General features: G+C 35.6%; 1 protein-coding gene across 6 annotated transcripts in view; it reads right to left on the bottom strand.

Moving 5' to 3' along the window:
* Window positions 1-14978, bottom strand: part of LOC138137612 (beta-1,4-galactosyltransferase galt-1) — a 97420-nt gene that overhangs the window by 41635 nt on the left and 40807 nt on the right. For all 6 annotated transcript variants that reach the window (XM_069057097.1, XM_069057098.1, XM_069057100.1 and 3 more), the window contains 2 exons: window positions 10372-10583; window positions 10141-10318 (listed from right to left, as the gene is read on the bottom strand). In XM_069057097.1, coding sequence (XP_068913198.1) covers window positions 10141-10318; window positions 10372-10583 — 390 coding nt within the window. The remainder of the gene's footprint in view (window positions 1-10140; window positions 10319-10371; window positions 10584-14978) is intronic.

Below are 14978 nucleotides of genomic sequence, written 5' to 3'. Positions count from 1 at the left end.
CGTTCACAAATAATGTAGTACCGCTGCTAAGATTGCTAAATTTGTTGTTGAGACAATCAAGCAAAATGTATATAGAAAACAGTCAACAAATTGAAAGAAAAATAATACTTCAAGACCAAGAGATTACACCATTATTTGATACACCATATCTTATTAAAGGAATTAGAAATTATAGGATAACAAAAGATTTGGTTTGGGAAGTAAACGAAGAAATTTTAAGTGTGAAATTGGACCATATAGTGAAGGTTTATCTTTATGATTCAGCGTGGGGCGAATTAAGAGCCCTCCACAAAATTACGGACATGCAGATAAGATCCAAAAGATGTCCTATGCAACTCAAGTTTTGAGTCGTCATAATCATGATTAATTCAACTATCACGCTATTAGTTAACTGTGGTAATTTCTAATAACAATTGTTGTTAATAATCTAATAATATATTTTAACTAGCAGGTAGAACAAACCTAAATGATGAAGACTTGGGAACTGCAAAAACAATAACTTTTTTGACAAACTTTTTGATAATAATCTGGAGGGAGGGACATTTCGCCCACGTTGCGAGAAACCTCTTGCTTGTGGGGTTTCGAAAAATCCGGGGCACACAAAATTTTGGCAGGAAGCAGTCCTACACTTACGCAATATGTACCTATTTTAGAAAAAAAATTTGATTAAAAAAACAGCACTTCCTTTCATAAAAAAAAATGAATGAAAACATTGGAAGGATTTTTGGATGTATGTATACTAAAATTTAGCAGAAAGTGGCAAGTGAGTTTTTTAGAGTTTGTAAAAAATGTTAATAAGATTCATAATATTTTCAAAATTATATTCAGTAACATAATATTAAAAGCAAAATTTTAACGGTAATTCAAAGATAAGTACCTAATGTTAATTTTTCGTTCACTTAAAAATAAAATTGAAGATGAAATTATTGGTAAAATAATTCATTTAACCACATTTACATTAAGGTGTAAAATTTAATTTTAAGTGGTAGGATACGAGAACGATAGCATTTAGGAATAATATTTATAAAAATGAAGCAGAACTGTATCAAAAACGGTTGAAAATAAAATATCGAAAGTATTGCTGGCGTTTTAATTTGTTGTGAAAATTTGCGATGATAAAAAAAATCAAAGGAAAGGTAAACTCATCCAGTAGGCTGTGAATTTGCACCCTCACCAGGATAAGAGATGGCGGTAAACGCTTTGTGCCCAAAAAATGTATAGGGAGTTTGCGTTCTATATGTTCTTATTTTGTCTATGAAATTCCCCGTATAGTATGTCCATCTACCGACTTGAATGTGACCCATATGTTAGTATATGCAACTAAAAATACGTATGAATAATGACATTTTATATAATAAATTGTCAATTTGAAAAACTAAGTGCAGTCGAAACTTTAAAAAATGCCACAAACAAAAAAAATATGTTGTATTAGTTCACGACATAAAGTTAACATTTCTGATCATAATCTACCCAATGATATCACTTTAAATGCGGCATAGAAGATAGGACTGAGAGATCATACTGGTAATATCATAAGTGCCGTAGAATATGCAAGTAGTAAAATGTTACCAAAATTCCAAAATTTAAGGACCAATGTAAATATTTCAGTCACCTTGCAAGATAGTTCTCTGGAAAAACTAGAAAAATTGTCTTCCTTTACTTATTTGCCAAGTACCAATTTTCAAATTGAGGCGGCGGCAACAGCTTTTTTATGTGGCTACTTAATTATGAAAATAACGGAGGCAGTCCATGGATGTGATTATTGCTTGTCACATTTACAAGATTCAAATTCGAAAGAGAAAATCCCTTTACTGGAATTAATTTATTACTAAGATAGAGGAAGGCTAAGTTACCCCAATGATCAATTTGTGGGTCTAGTATAGTTTGGGAATGAGAAATTGGAATTTTAGCTTCTTCACTTGCAATGGGTTTTGGGAAGGTTAAACATTATAGATAATAATGAAGATTTACACGAGCAGTTCATTCCAGGAGGTACAAACAATCTGCATTTTGGCAATATTCGGCATCCCTTTTTAGTAACTAGCAGGTAGATAAACTTACACTATCGTAAATCTTCATTATTATAATCTTTACAATCTACCCATTGCAAGTGAAGAAGCTAAAATTCCAATTTCTCGTTCGCAAACTATACAATTTAGAATAATTTCAATAATAGTAGAAATTCTACCAAGCATTCCAAAGGAAAATATAAATTTTGTTTTGAAGAATATCTTGGCCTCAATCTTTCGGGAAATCCACTAATTCATTGTCCTGTTCATGGTAAAATGTGAGTGAGACACTTATTTAAAAATTAGAACTTAATGTCATGGTAAATTTTTGTAACTTGCACTCACAGACAAATAAAAAAAAATATATAAAAAAGAAAATTGTTGAAATTAAATTTACCGTTCATAAAAAATCTTTTTGATTTGAGAGTTTGAAAAAGTGTCAGATGTATGTGTGCGTTAAAACTGTTGAAAAATGTTGAAAATACGTCTATAAAACAATAATTTCCTTCAAGGCAGGCAACCAGTACAACACATAAGCCCCGTATTGTGGCGCACCCTATAAAACAAAAATAACGCTTAGAACTACGAATGCGGCAGGCCGGATAAGAGACGAGTCTCTTATGAATCTAGGAGGCCGTGAATTAAATCATCGCTTTGATATGTTGCCTACCCGTTATTATGCCACAAATGACAATTTTTGAATGCCAAAAAGACAAAAACATGACATGAGTAAAAAATAAGGTTATTAACGTAAAGGTTATTTTAGAGTTTATATCATGACATTGACAATAGTGCCCGAAATTTTAATTCCGCAACTGTACAAGATAAACATTGGGTGATTCAAAATGATTGTGGCCAAGTATGACAACTATGTAGGAAAATTTATGTGGCAATTGTGTGGGTAAGGTAGAGTTGATATTTTTTTGACAGTTCATAGTCGCGCAATTGTGAAAACTGTCAAATCAATGTGTAATAATATGGAGTTTGCGGTAGCGCATTTTCTGTCACGTTATACGAGAATTTTACCGTATAACAAAATATAACGAAGATGGACAGGGAAGAATGCATGCTGTTAGGGGGTGATTTTAACGGGAGAATTGGAGAGAGAGGAGCCAGAAATTGGGAAGAAGAGAAAGGGGATGGGAAAAGAAAAACGAAAGACAAAGTGGAAAATGCAGAGGGGAAGAGGCTGATAGAGTGGATAGAAGAAAATGGATGGGAAGTGCTGAACGGGAATAAACGAGGGGATGAGGAAGGGGAAGTGACATACGTAGGCAGCAGGGGGGAAACAGTCATAGACTACGCAATAGTAAATGAGGCAGCATGGGAGAGAGTGAAAGAGTTCAAAGTGGGAGAAAGAGTGGACTCCGACCATCTCCCTCTAGAAATTACCATAGAGGGAACGAACCAAGAAGAAAAGGAAAAGGGAGAAATGAGAGAGGAGGAGAAGAAGGTGATAGTAAAAGTGTGGAGTGAACATGGAGTGAAAGAGTACAGGAGGAGACTGGAGGAAGCAACATTCAAGGAGCAGGAAATAGAGAAGATGGTGACAGAGCTAAAGGAAGTGATAGAGAAAGCGACGAAGAAAAAGGAGGTGATAGTAAGGGGAGCAAAAGGGGCAGGAAAGAAAAATGGATGGTGGGACAGAGAATGTGAGCAATCAAAGAGGGAAGTGGTAAAGGCGTTGAGAGGATGGAGGAGAAACAAAATTGACAGAAGCAGATTCCTAGAAGCGAAAAGAAGATACAGAGAGAGATGTAGAGAGAAGAAGAAGCAGAAGAGGGAAAGGGAGGAGAAAGAGATAAAAGAAATAAGAACAGAGAGGGAGGTGTGGAAATACATAAACAGAGAGAGGAAGAAAAAGGAACCAGTGAGCGAGAAAATAACAATACAAGAATGGGAAGAGTACTTCATGAAACTGCTGGAAGGGAGGAAAGAAGAAGGAAAGGCGGGAACACAAAGGAAAGAGAAGCAGACGGTGATGGAGGACACAGAAATCACAGTGGAGGAGGTGGGAAGACACATAAGATACTTGAAAAAGAGAAAGGCACCGGGATGGGACGGGGTGCAAAATGAAGCGTGGATGTATGGGACTGAAAGAATGGTAGAGAGAATGGTTGAACTGATGAATGGGGTATGGAGAGGAGAGGGATTCCCGGAAGACTGGAGAGAAGGCGTAATCTGCCCAATTTTTAAAAAAGGCGAGAAAAATAGAGCGGAAAACTACCGAGGAATAACTCTCCTGAACACGGGGTATAAGTTGTATGCGTCTGTTTTGAGCGAAAGGATGAAGAGGGAAATCGAGGAAAAGGGAGTGTTGCCGGATAGTCAGGCAGGGTTCAGAAAGGGAAGGGGTACTGTGGACAATGTGTACATCCTGGACCATTTAGCAAGGAACGAATTGAGGAAGAAAGGGGGGAGGATGTACGCACTGTTCATAGACTTCAAGGCGGCGTTCGACAAGGTTGACAGAGTGAAAATGTTTGAATGTATGAGAGAAAGAGGAATAAGTGAATGGCTGGTGCGGAAGGTCGAGGAGATATATGCGAGAACGAGGAACAAGGTGAAGGTGGGAGAGAAAGAGGGCGAATGGTTTGAGACAACAAAGGGAGTGAGACAGGGCTGCCCGCTCAGTCCCCTGCTGTTCACGATATACGTAGCGGACGTGGACGAAATGTTGAGGAAAGCGCAGGCGGGGGGGGGTTGTAGTGGGTAGGGAGAAAGTATGGAGCCTGGCGTTTGCGGACGACATGGTGATTGTGGCAAAGAGTGAGAGAGAGATGAAAGAAATGATGAGGAACCTGGAAAAGTATGTGAGAAAGAAAAAGCTGGAAGTGAATGTAGAGAAGACGAAAATGATGGTGTTCAGCAAGAGAAAGAGGAAGAATGAGGAGAGCGAGTGGAAGTGGGAAGAAAGCAAGATAGAAAGAGTGAGCGAGTTTAAGTACCTGGGCTACACCTTCAACGAGAGAGCCACAGTCAGGGCGCAAGTGAGAGAGGTAGTGAGGAAGGAGAACAAGGTAGTTGGATGTGTGTGGGGAATAGGAGAGAGAATGTGGGGAGGCGAGTTCGGGAGGAGAATGATGATGTTCGAGAGCATGGTGGAGAGCGTGCTGATGTACGAAGCAGAGATATGGGGATGGAAGGAACAGGAGGAGGTGGAGAGAGTGCAAGAGAAATATTTGAGATGGGTGCTAGGAGTGGACAGAGAATCACCAGGGTACATAGTGAGGGAAGAGTGCAAGAGGAGCAGGAGAGTAAAAGCGGGAAAGAGAGCGGCAAAGTTCGAGGACAGAGTGGGCGGAAGGGAAGAATGCAGGATACTGACTGAGTGCTATAGAGAAAAGAAAAAGAACGCGGATGAGAAGGAGAGAGAGAAGTACTGTAGGAGGAACGGGTATGCCAGCGAGGAAGTGGAAAGAATGAGAGCGGAAGGAAGATGGATGTGTGCGGAGCTGAGCGAGAGGGACAGAGATACGGACAAGCAAGAGAGAAGGGAGAGAATCAGAGAAGCGAGGTACAACAGGGAGTATGAAAGGTGCGTGACAGAGGATGTTCCGGTATATCTGGGGAGAGAGAGCACGAAAGAAAGGAAAATGATGGCGAGATTTAGATGTGGGAACGAAGAGAGAGAAAACAAGTACTGGGTGGAGGAGGAGGAAAGAATGTGCAGGATGTGCCGTGAGGAGAGAGAGACGATCGAGCACATGTGGAGAGGATGCGGTGAAATGAGAGAAAGGGAGGAAAAGGAACGGGGAGAAATACTGAACGAAGACGGAAGAGAGATAGGATGGATGAAAGAGGTATGGAAGAGGAGGGAAAGGATAGAGAAGGAGAGGGGTGGGGAATAAAAGAAAATGTAGGTTAATTTAAAAAAGAAAAAAAGATTGATTTTGGAATTGTAAGTTTATTTAGAACTGTGTAAAGTATAGGAATCCTTTAAAGCCCGTAGGGTAAAATAAAGTAAAGTAGTAGAATATAACGTAAATTGCAGGAACAGATGTGCGGTTAACAAAAAAAAAATAATAACGTATAAGATAACAATTGATGACAGATTCTTAGAATGACAGAATTAGAATGTCAAATCGAACAAGATGACGGAAATTATTTTATTTTATATATTGTGGTACAAAGGGCTCTTGAGGAAAGAAAAAGATTCTATTCACTGACTACAGATGTGTCTTTGCGTTCAAAATTTTGTTGCTCAGTGTGAGACACTGGCACATCAGATTCCATGGTGACTTCAATAACATTAGCTTCAATACCATTTCCAGTACATTGTGCATGAAATAACAATGACTGTGCAAATGCTGGATCTACCTACAAAGTATCAAACTTAGAACATCTACCTATTTTACACCAAAATTCGCTTATCTGACACAGATCGTACAGCGTCTTCTTTGTTCAGTAATATTTGGTATGTTTTCTAAGACTCCTGTTATTATTTGCGAACAATTCTGCATCTTGCACAATATTTTTTATTAACAAAACTATGAAAATATTTGATATTAATATGAAATTGGGTATAAGTACTGTCACTTTTTCATAATGGAATATTTTCGGATTGGTTCCCTTATTTTCAGAAATAGTGTAAGGAAATTCGGTATACGGTATAAATTCTGTATGAGTTTGACGTTATAAAACATAACGACAATTTTTATAACGAAAAATGCGCTACCGCAAACTCTTTAATATCAAAAAAATCAAATGCACGCCTATGAAATGTCATACAAATGACAACTCTACCTTATCCACACAGTTGCCACATACATTTTCGTACATAGTTGCCATACTTGGCCACAATCATTTTGAATCACTCAATATGTAGCACCGATAGTGAAGGAAGAAACAACGACCCAATTGAAATGGCGCAGGGGTTTTGAAAGACCTATTAAGTATAACTTCGCGATAGAGTTGTGAATTTATGGCTTGAGTCTATTTTGAAATGTACTCCTGAAATTTGCCAACATTTTTGTAGATATTGTGAAGAACTTACTTCGGAAGATTGAGCAAAATTAATGGGAAAACTTTCATTTGAAAACGTCCTTCCTTTAATAATTTCATTAGGAGAATCTGACTCGGAATTTGATTGGGATTTTGATGCAGGTAATGATGATTCAGAATTTTCTAATGAAATTATGGAAGTTGAATAGTTTTGTTCTTTTTGTCATGGACGATGGGTGTGTAAATATTTTGCAGAAAGATTCGAATAAACTAAGGCTTAATAAGTAGGTACAAGATATTATACAATCTACGGGGTGATCAAGAAGGACTGTTTAAGTTGGTGACACTGAATGGTATTTTAAATCGTATAACAGGAGTAACTTTCGGTTGTTGATGGCTTGTCGTTGTTAATGCTATACCTATATCAGATATTTGTCAAATAAACCAACAAAACATATCCGGTTGCAGTGTTATAAATAACCGAATTAAAAAATTTTCTTAATTGTACTGCCAACTTAAACAGTCCTTCTTGATCACCCGGTAGTTCTAGGAATGTTTTGGTTAAAATAAAAAATTCATTGAGAAGTTAATAACTGGCTGGTTAAGACACTGTATAGGTGGGTTATATAAGTGGTGCATAAATTAACAGGAGCCACTTCGTCTTTCGGTCCCGGTCCCTACTATTCTGTAGTCAGTTCAAGTCAGTTTCCTGGTACAGCTGCGGCCGTTGAAATCTCAGACAGGAAAGATTTAAACACTCTGTATAAATTCCGAAATTTGATTAGCGTAAACAGGATTTTCATCAAGGATTATAAAGTCAGTGTCAGTATTTGACATATTAGGGCAGAATCGCGCGGAACTTTTGAAATGCCGCAATTATCTGATTTGCAAAAATGTGTTTGACTGAGGGACGGTGTGAGTATAAGAGCCATTGCGAGAGAAATTAATGTGGATAATGTTTGAGTGACATTTTGAGAAACGTCACTTTCAATACCATTTACAAAGCCAAAAGTTGGGCGTTGTCAAAGTGTCTGAGTTTTCAACGGCCGCAACTGTACATACCGGGACATTTTTTTAACTCTGAACATAGTCCATACTTATTCCCTATGTTCAATTTTAAAAAACACAGATCAATGCATTGTGAGTTGCTATGCAACCAACTATACCGAACACCAGAGATTTTGAAATAATGTTAAAAATTGTTCCGACTGATGGAATTGGTCTATCATGTGTAGCATTGGAAATGTCACGCACATTTCTAATGCTCGATTGGAATAGAATAACTGCATTATGTGTATTTCTTCTTCAAACAACTTGACCATTTTGTTAAACTGTCAAGTACTTACCTTGGTTACGTGATTATATACATGCATTGACCTGTGTTTTTTAAAACTGAACATAGGGAATAAGTATGGGCTATGTTCAATGTTAAAAAAATGTCCCGGTATACACATAAAAACTACGGACAGTAGAAGTAAATAATTCTATAGATGGTTTTTACATTTAATGGCTACCGCGATCCAAAGACTTTTTGATCATACGATATGTAGTATTTATCATTCAGAGTAGAAGGTCTTTTTGCGCCCAGTTGCGACCTCGGCTTCGTCTCAGCCTTCAATTTCTGGACTTAGTATAAAAAAACTCACTTCTATTCTTAATGATACCGTGCGATCGAAAATGAAAAAAATCGAGATGGCCATGATTGATACACTTCAGTTGGCAGCACGTTAATCAGATGTCATTAATTACAATAGTAACTGTATTCCGAACTTTCAAGGCACTTACCAACAACTTGCCTTGATTATTTTGTTTTTCCATACCTGAAAAACCGAATTAATGCAAGTAATTACTGATAACTGCAATTTAATTGATGTCCCGACTTTGCGAAGGTTATTTGAAAATATGAAGCGAAGAGAGTAGCATTATGTTTGGAAGCTGAAGGCAGACATTTAGAATATTTACTCTAGTTCACAAATACGATTGGAGCTCCTCATGATTCTTTTACAACTGACAGGTCACACATAATGCACACCTTTATGAAAATAAAGATTTCAACGTTCTCAAAATCACTAACCTAACTTTTAAGACTGAGATATGAATCTGATAATTGAAATTTTAACGAATTGCCAACTGAATTTTTTTTTCACAACCAACTCTATTTTTTTTCGATCTCACGGTATTCACCTTATTTTCGCGACCTTTGCAAGATTATTTCACTTTTTATTCTTTCAATAACGAGTTGTTTATTGCTGTATTGTCTTCAGTTTACTTCCATTTCGCCCTTCGCAACGCTAAATCCTCTTTTACCAAAGTCAATAACGCTTTTCCATGATGGGTTGCAAATGGTCCAATTATTTGAAATATTTAATACTAAATCGTTGCCTCTTGCCTAACAACTTACAACATTATGAAATATTCTTGCTTGTTGGATCCTGCTTTATGTACTCGAACTAAAAGCTTTCAAATCCTTCGTTAAGAATTCTCGAAGGTATTGTCATAATGTAACTTTGAAGTAAGCAGATGAAAAGATTCGTTGAACTATTCACGTTCCCAAACGAGTATTAAAATTGTTGACAAATGAAATAACTTATTTCATTGTACGTCGTTAGCAGAACTTTTGCAAATTGTTCGTTAATGAGGAATTAATTCAGTTTCTTGCATTAGTTTGTATTAAAGAGCGTAAAAAAACAGAGGAAGGTTTTTAAGAGGGTTTTAAAAATGTATTTGCAAAATGAGGTCAAAGATATTCTGACTACTTTAGGAGCAGTTGTTTGGTGGTAAAGACTTGTTGGTACATTCAGTTTTGCGCTAAACCTTCGCATGAGGGCAGAAATGCCATGCACAAAAGTTGAGTACACGCCACTGGTATCACGTTAGGAAGAAATTATTAAAAATGGAATCTGCACGGGTCAAGTTTTAAGTTTGGAATAGTCTGGAAACAACTTGCACAGTTTGATTAAACATTAACTGTAGAATGAGGTGCAGCACTATCCTGTTGAAAATATCAAAATTGCATCATCAGGGTACCACTAACTTTCACTACTTAGGTAAAAAAATAAAAACAAAACCGTCACGATCAACGGATTTGTTTTAAATTTTCCATACAATTTGGAATGGAATGCATGTCTTCGCAAAATAAATAAAAAATATAAATCGTGAGTTTTAGAACGTCGATTTTTCCACTCACCTTAATTTTTGCTTGTACGGTGCGCGACACAAAAGTAGTGACATTGCTCTCGTTCGTTCTGTACCACAATCGACACCACACTCTCTCGGGACCTCTGGTTTTCGTCGCTCCTATCACCCTCACCGATCTCTGTCCTTTGCGATTGTCGAAGAAGGCCGAAAACACGAAGAATTTGAATCTGAAATATTATTTTTTAGCCGAAAAATTACTAAAACGTCGTTTGGTGGTCACCTAGTGCCGTTTACGTTTTGCCAGGAACCGTTAGTCGGGGTCACGTGGGCTGGATATGGCGGCAGTTGGGTCTCTGTGAGCAGTTTGGAAGACTGGGGGCCGGGTTCCTCGTCGACTATGGGGATGGCGGCGGGACGGCCTAGGAGCAGTGCTCCGACGGTGTCTTCCATGTTGGCTACGGCCCCCATACGGATTGATATGTAGTCGTCGCTCTGCAAAATCAAAATTCAAACAACGTAGAATAGGAATAATTAAATTTGAAGGTTGAGGTATTGGTAAAATTTAAACATTTTTTCGAAAATTAAAAAAGTCTGCATTTTTATAATATCTAGAATCATGATACTAAGACAACCAAGATACGCTCACGCGCATGATATCTTCTGTCTCTATCCGTCTGGTGACGCAATCCCGTGACAAATTTTGCTCGGTCTTTGCTAAATACATGTGTTTTAGTTCGTTTTCTCCTCTGTTTACTGTGTTTTACAGTTGGTTGCAAAAAAAACGGGAACTGTTAGAATAAAATTGACACATTTTTACAATTTTTCCATTCTTACGAGATAGGTTAGAATTAACGCCAAAATTCAATGTCATTTTTTAAAATTATTTGATAGGTATTGTCAAGTAAACAATTAATTGACAAACGGACAAAATCAAATTTACATTAGGAAAATTTTCGTTTTTCAGTGTGAATATGTTATTTTCTAAATATATTTTTCTAATAAAATGAACAAATAATATCAGCAGTACAAATATTAACTATGTTAGATAGACATTGATATTTCCCGATTATTTTAAAGTTTCTTCCAATTCGGTTAGGAAGCTTTTAATTAACGAAAAAAAAAATTACTCATGACTACGTTCATTTGAGTTATAGGCTTTGATTTTTTAATATATTAAACTACACAGTTTAGTTGTTTCTATTTTTTTTTTAAGTTTGCACAAAACATCCAAAAGTGAATCCATTACCTTTAAATAATTAAATTAAATAAAATTATTGATTTATAATAATAAAAAAATGATCTATCCCGCCTCAACCTCCTTAATGGATGAAGCAAAAAACATATTTTTTAGATATATTTTAAAATAAGAATTCTTAATAGAAATATTAAAGAAGTCTCCAACATGCAAAAGCGCAAATCGACAAAAATTGTCAAATAAAAACATATTTACCTACTTACAAAAATTATTTACAGTTAAATTTTTTTATATTCCTTACATTATTTATATTGCTTAGGTATCTGTTCTGTACTGTGCAAATGAAATGATTATAAAAATCCTACAAATCTTAGAAAATAAAGTAGTAAGTATTTCAAATAGGTACACAAAAATATCTTATATTACCGAAGTCAACTAAATTCATTCATTAAGGTAAAAATTTGTTTTATTCTATAAATAACAGTTGAATCACAACGAAAGTTTCAGTAACTTTAATTAAAACACTGCCAAAGATATCGCCATACATCGTCCGCGACTCAAAAAAAACCTCGTAACTCCCAAAACATCCCAACATGACATCGTTCCACATTTGCGCTTTTTTTTTCTAGTAAGCAAAACTTGAAAATCAGTTTATTACCAATTACTTACATTATCTTTTTTAAAATAAATGTGTTAATAGTTGTTACTTTCATCCGATTATTAATAAATAAACATACAATGACAAAAAGTTGTATCCTGTAAAAATTTGCGTACGGGAGTTACGAGGTTTTCTTGAGTCGCCGACGACATTCTTGTCACGCGGTGACGTCATGCGCGAGTTGGTTCAAAACTCGTCGCGTAACTGATCATATCTGGTTGTCTTAGTATCATGATCTAGCATAGCTTTAGTCTTTAAGTAGTTAAAATCAAAGAATAAGCTTTTAAACTTTTTTAGCAATAATAAGTGATGCATTTCTGCAAATTGGTCAAGCGTGTTTGAAAGCAGCAAAACTGTAGCTTTTGTGCTGGATCATCAGCTAACGGTTCCCGAATAGAAGTCATGTGGTAAGGATATAAATTTAAATTATTTTTTGATATTCTGCGATTGCACCATCGACAACTATTAGAGCACGTTTTGTAGGCCTTCCACTACATTTTCTTCTTGTTACGCTTCGAGTCTGCCGAAACAACTTCACACTACCATCGTGATCATTAACACTTGGCACAGTATTGTATTCTCAATTTGGTTGTAGGTCGTAAAATTTTATTGCATATTATGAGCGATTAACGGGCACAATGGTTGGGTTTGAAAAGGTTGGGAAGCGGCGCGTGCCGTTTGCCGTACAATGCAAATATACAAAATGTACAATACAACCCTGCTTAAAATATTACCTGCTAGTGGTAAACTAGGAGTTATAAGCCCCGCAAGATCTTTAACTTAAAGTACCATAAAATTTTACGACCTACAACCGAATTGAAAATACAGTATATTACTGTAGACACTTTCAAAACTCACATTTTGATTGACTTTTGGAAGTGTCTACAATACATACATACTGTCCCAGTTTTCAATGATCACGATGGTACAGTCGCGATCAATAAATTTTGGACACTAGTGTCATCGTGCTGTCATACATTCTAAAACGACCTTTATTCTATTCTGATCAATAATCGTCTTTATACGCCCCCAAATGAGGGCATAAATTGGTCTTTATGGCCCAGATTTGTCAAAAATCTGCCATGCCATGCAACGGTTGGTTTAATTATTCAAACAATGGTATCAAACATTATTTGATTAAAGAAAATCATACATTATATACACAGTAACCCTAACAACATCAAAATAGCTCACTAAATTTGCATGGACACAACTTTCAGTTGATTTCCTTTAAGGAATACTAAATATTTGTTTTGAATCTTTTGGAAATTATAAAATAGAATAAAACGTTGTATGTACCCGGGCATAATTGTCGATTATGGCCCTCGAGAATTTAAAAGCCCTCGTTCCTCGGGCTTTAAACATTCCCTCGTGCCATAATCTCCTGATTATGCCCTTAATACATAAATAACTATTAAGTGTTAATAACTTTAATTTTGATTGTGTCAATTTTGAAAATGTGATGTCAGATTTACCGACAAAACATTCAAGAAGTTTTAAAAATCAGACAAATGGAATAGAACGAGGTTTTAATTAATAAAAAAAAAATAAATAAAAACCATTAACTTAATATTTTGTCATCGCTCATATTGGCAAATTGTGGATAAATTTGACAACAATTTCATCATTCATGTGTGACAATTTCAATAAAGCATGATTTAGAGTAATTTTTTTTATATGATAGAAAAATGATGTCCAAAATTTAATGATCGCAATAGTACCATCTGAACAAGAGTGTGTCTTGAGAGTGTTTAATAAACAATGACAACTTGTAGAAACTGAATCTGAAATTCTTGCAAATAATCTTGCATAGAATAGGACCCCTTATCATTAACCTTAGACCGTTGCACAAATAAGTTTTCATCATAAATACTTTTTGCTTAGTTGAATAAACTAATTTAATTTTGAAAAAAAAAATAGTTTTTTGACAATGACAGCGACGCAAACATATAATTTGGGGTTAAATTGGACGCTTGACACTCTCTAAGTTACGACATAATGACAAAAAAAAATTTAAAGAGCAGCTTATCAGAAATTTATTTAAACATACACTATTTTATTGTTGTTATTTGACTTAAAAATAACTTTCATTTGCTATTTTATTTACAAAAATGTTATACAGGGTGTATCAAAAATGCGTGTGTTCATTTTAATACGTAGGACAATTCGTTAAATAAAACGTTTTGTCTATTTGAATTTTTCACGAAAAAGCGTTACAAATTGATTTAAAATTCGGAATAAATTAGCCATCAAAATCTATAATATGTCTATCGGTAAGAGCGAAAATTTTCTGTTGTGATAGAAACGGAGCCTTGTGAAAAAGGTTCCATTGTTATAGAAAAAATTAAATAAATAAAATTAAAATTTTCGTGGTTACAAAAAAAAATAGAGACTACAGTCGGAACGTTATGGATGTGGATTGGGGACTTGTCGTTAAGTTGGCACTACCAGCAAAAGTAACTAGGCGCGCCAATAAGGTTATTGGAATTTATGACAGATCTCACTAATGTACAGTTCAATCATAAGTTTTAAGCGACCTTGATGACCTTTGACAATCCATATCCAAAACATTTCGAGTATAGATAATGATACAAAACAACTCGTTTTGCAAAATGTTATAGAGAAAAGTTTCATAAATTGGCGAGTTCTTCCATTGATTAAAATTAACACACGTATTTCACATACACCTGTACATATTATACCATATTTTACGTACAATTTTCGCAAGTCATAGTTTATTTTAGATTAATAGATTCAGCTGATGTGGAGGGAGCTGTGATAAGATTTTTTTTGTGGAAAAGAAGATTACATAATGCTCGACTTTCGAACTGATAAAGTTCAATATCATCTGATTTTTTTGGTTATGTATTGATAAAGCTAAAATCTAGACTAATTTTCTATCAGTAGCTACAATAAAGTGTGTGGAATTATTCAAAGCGTAAAAATTCGCCATAAGGTAAATTATCTCGGATATAGAAAATCAATAGTCCATGAAAGCGGAATATATTAATTATTTAGACATTGCAGAATACCT

Source organism: Tenebrio molitor, chromosome 9 (genome assembly GCF_963966145.1).
Source record: "Tenebrio molitor chromosome 9, icTenMoli1.1, whole genome shotgun sequence".
NCBI classification, from domain to species: Eukaryota; Metazoa; Arthropoda; class Insecta; order Coleoptera; family Tenebrionidae; genus Tenebrio; species Tenebrio molitor.
The sequence above is the reverse complement of the archived record's forward strand: the minus strand, read 5'-3'. Positions and strand labels throughout refer to the sequence as shown.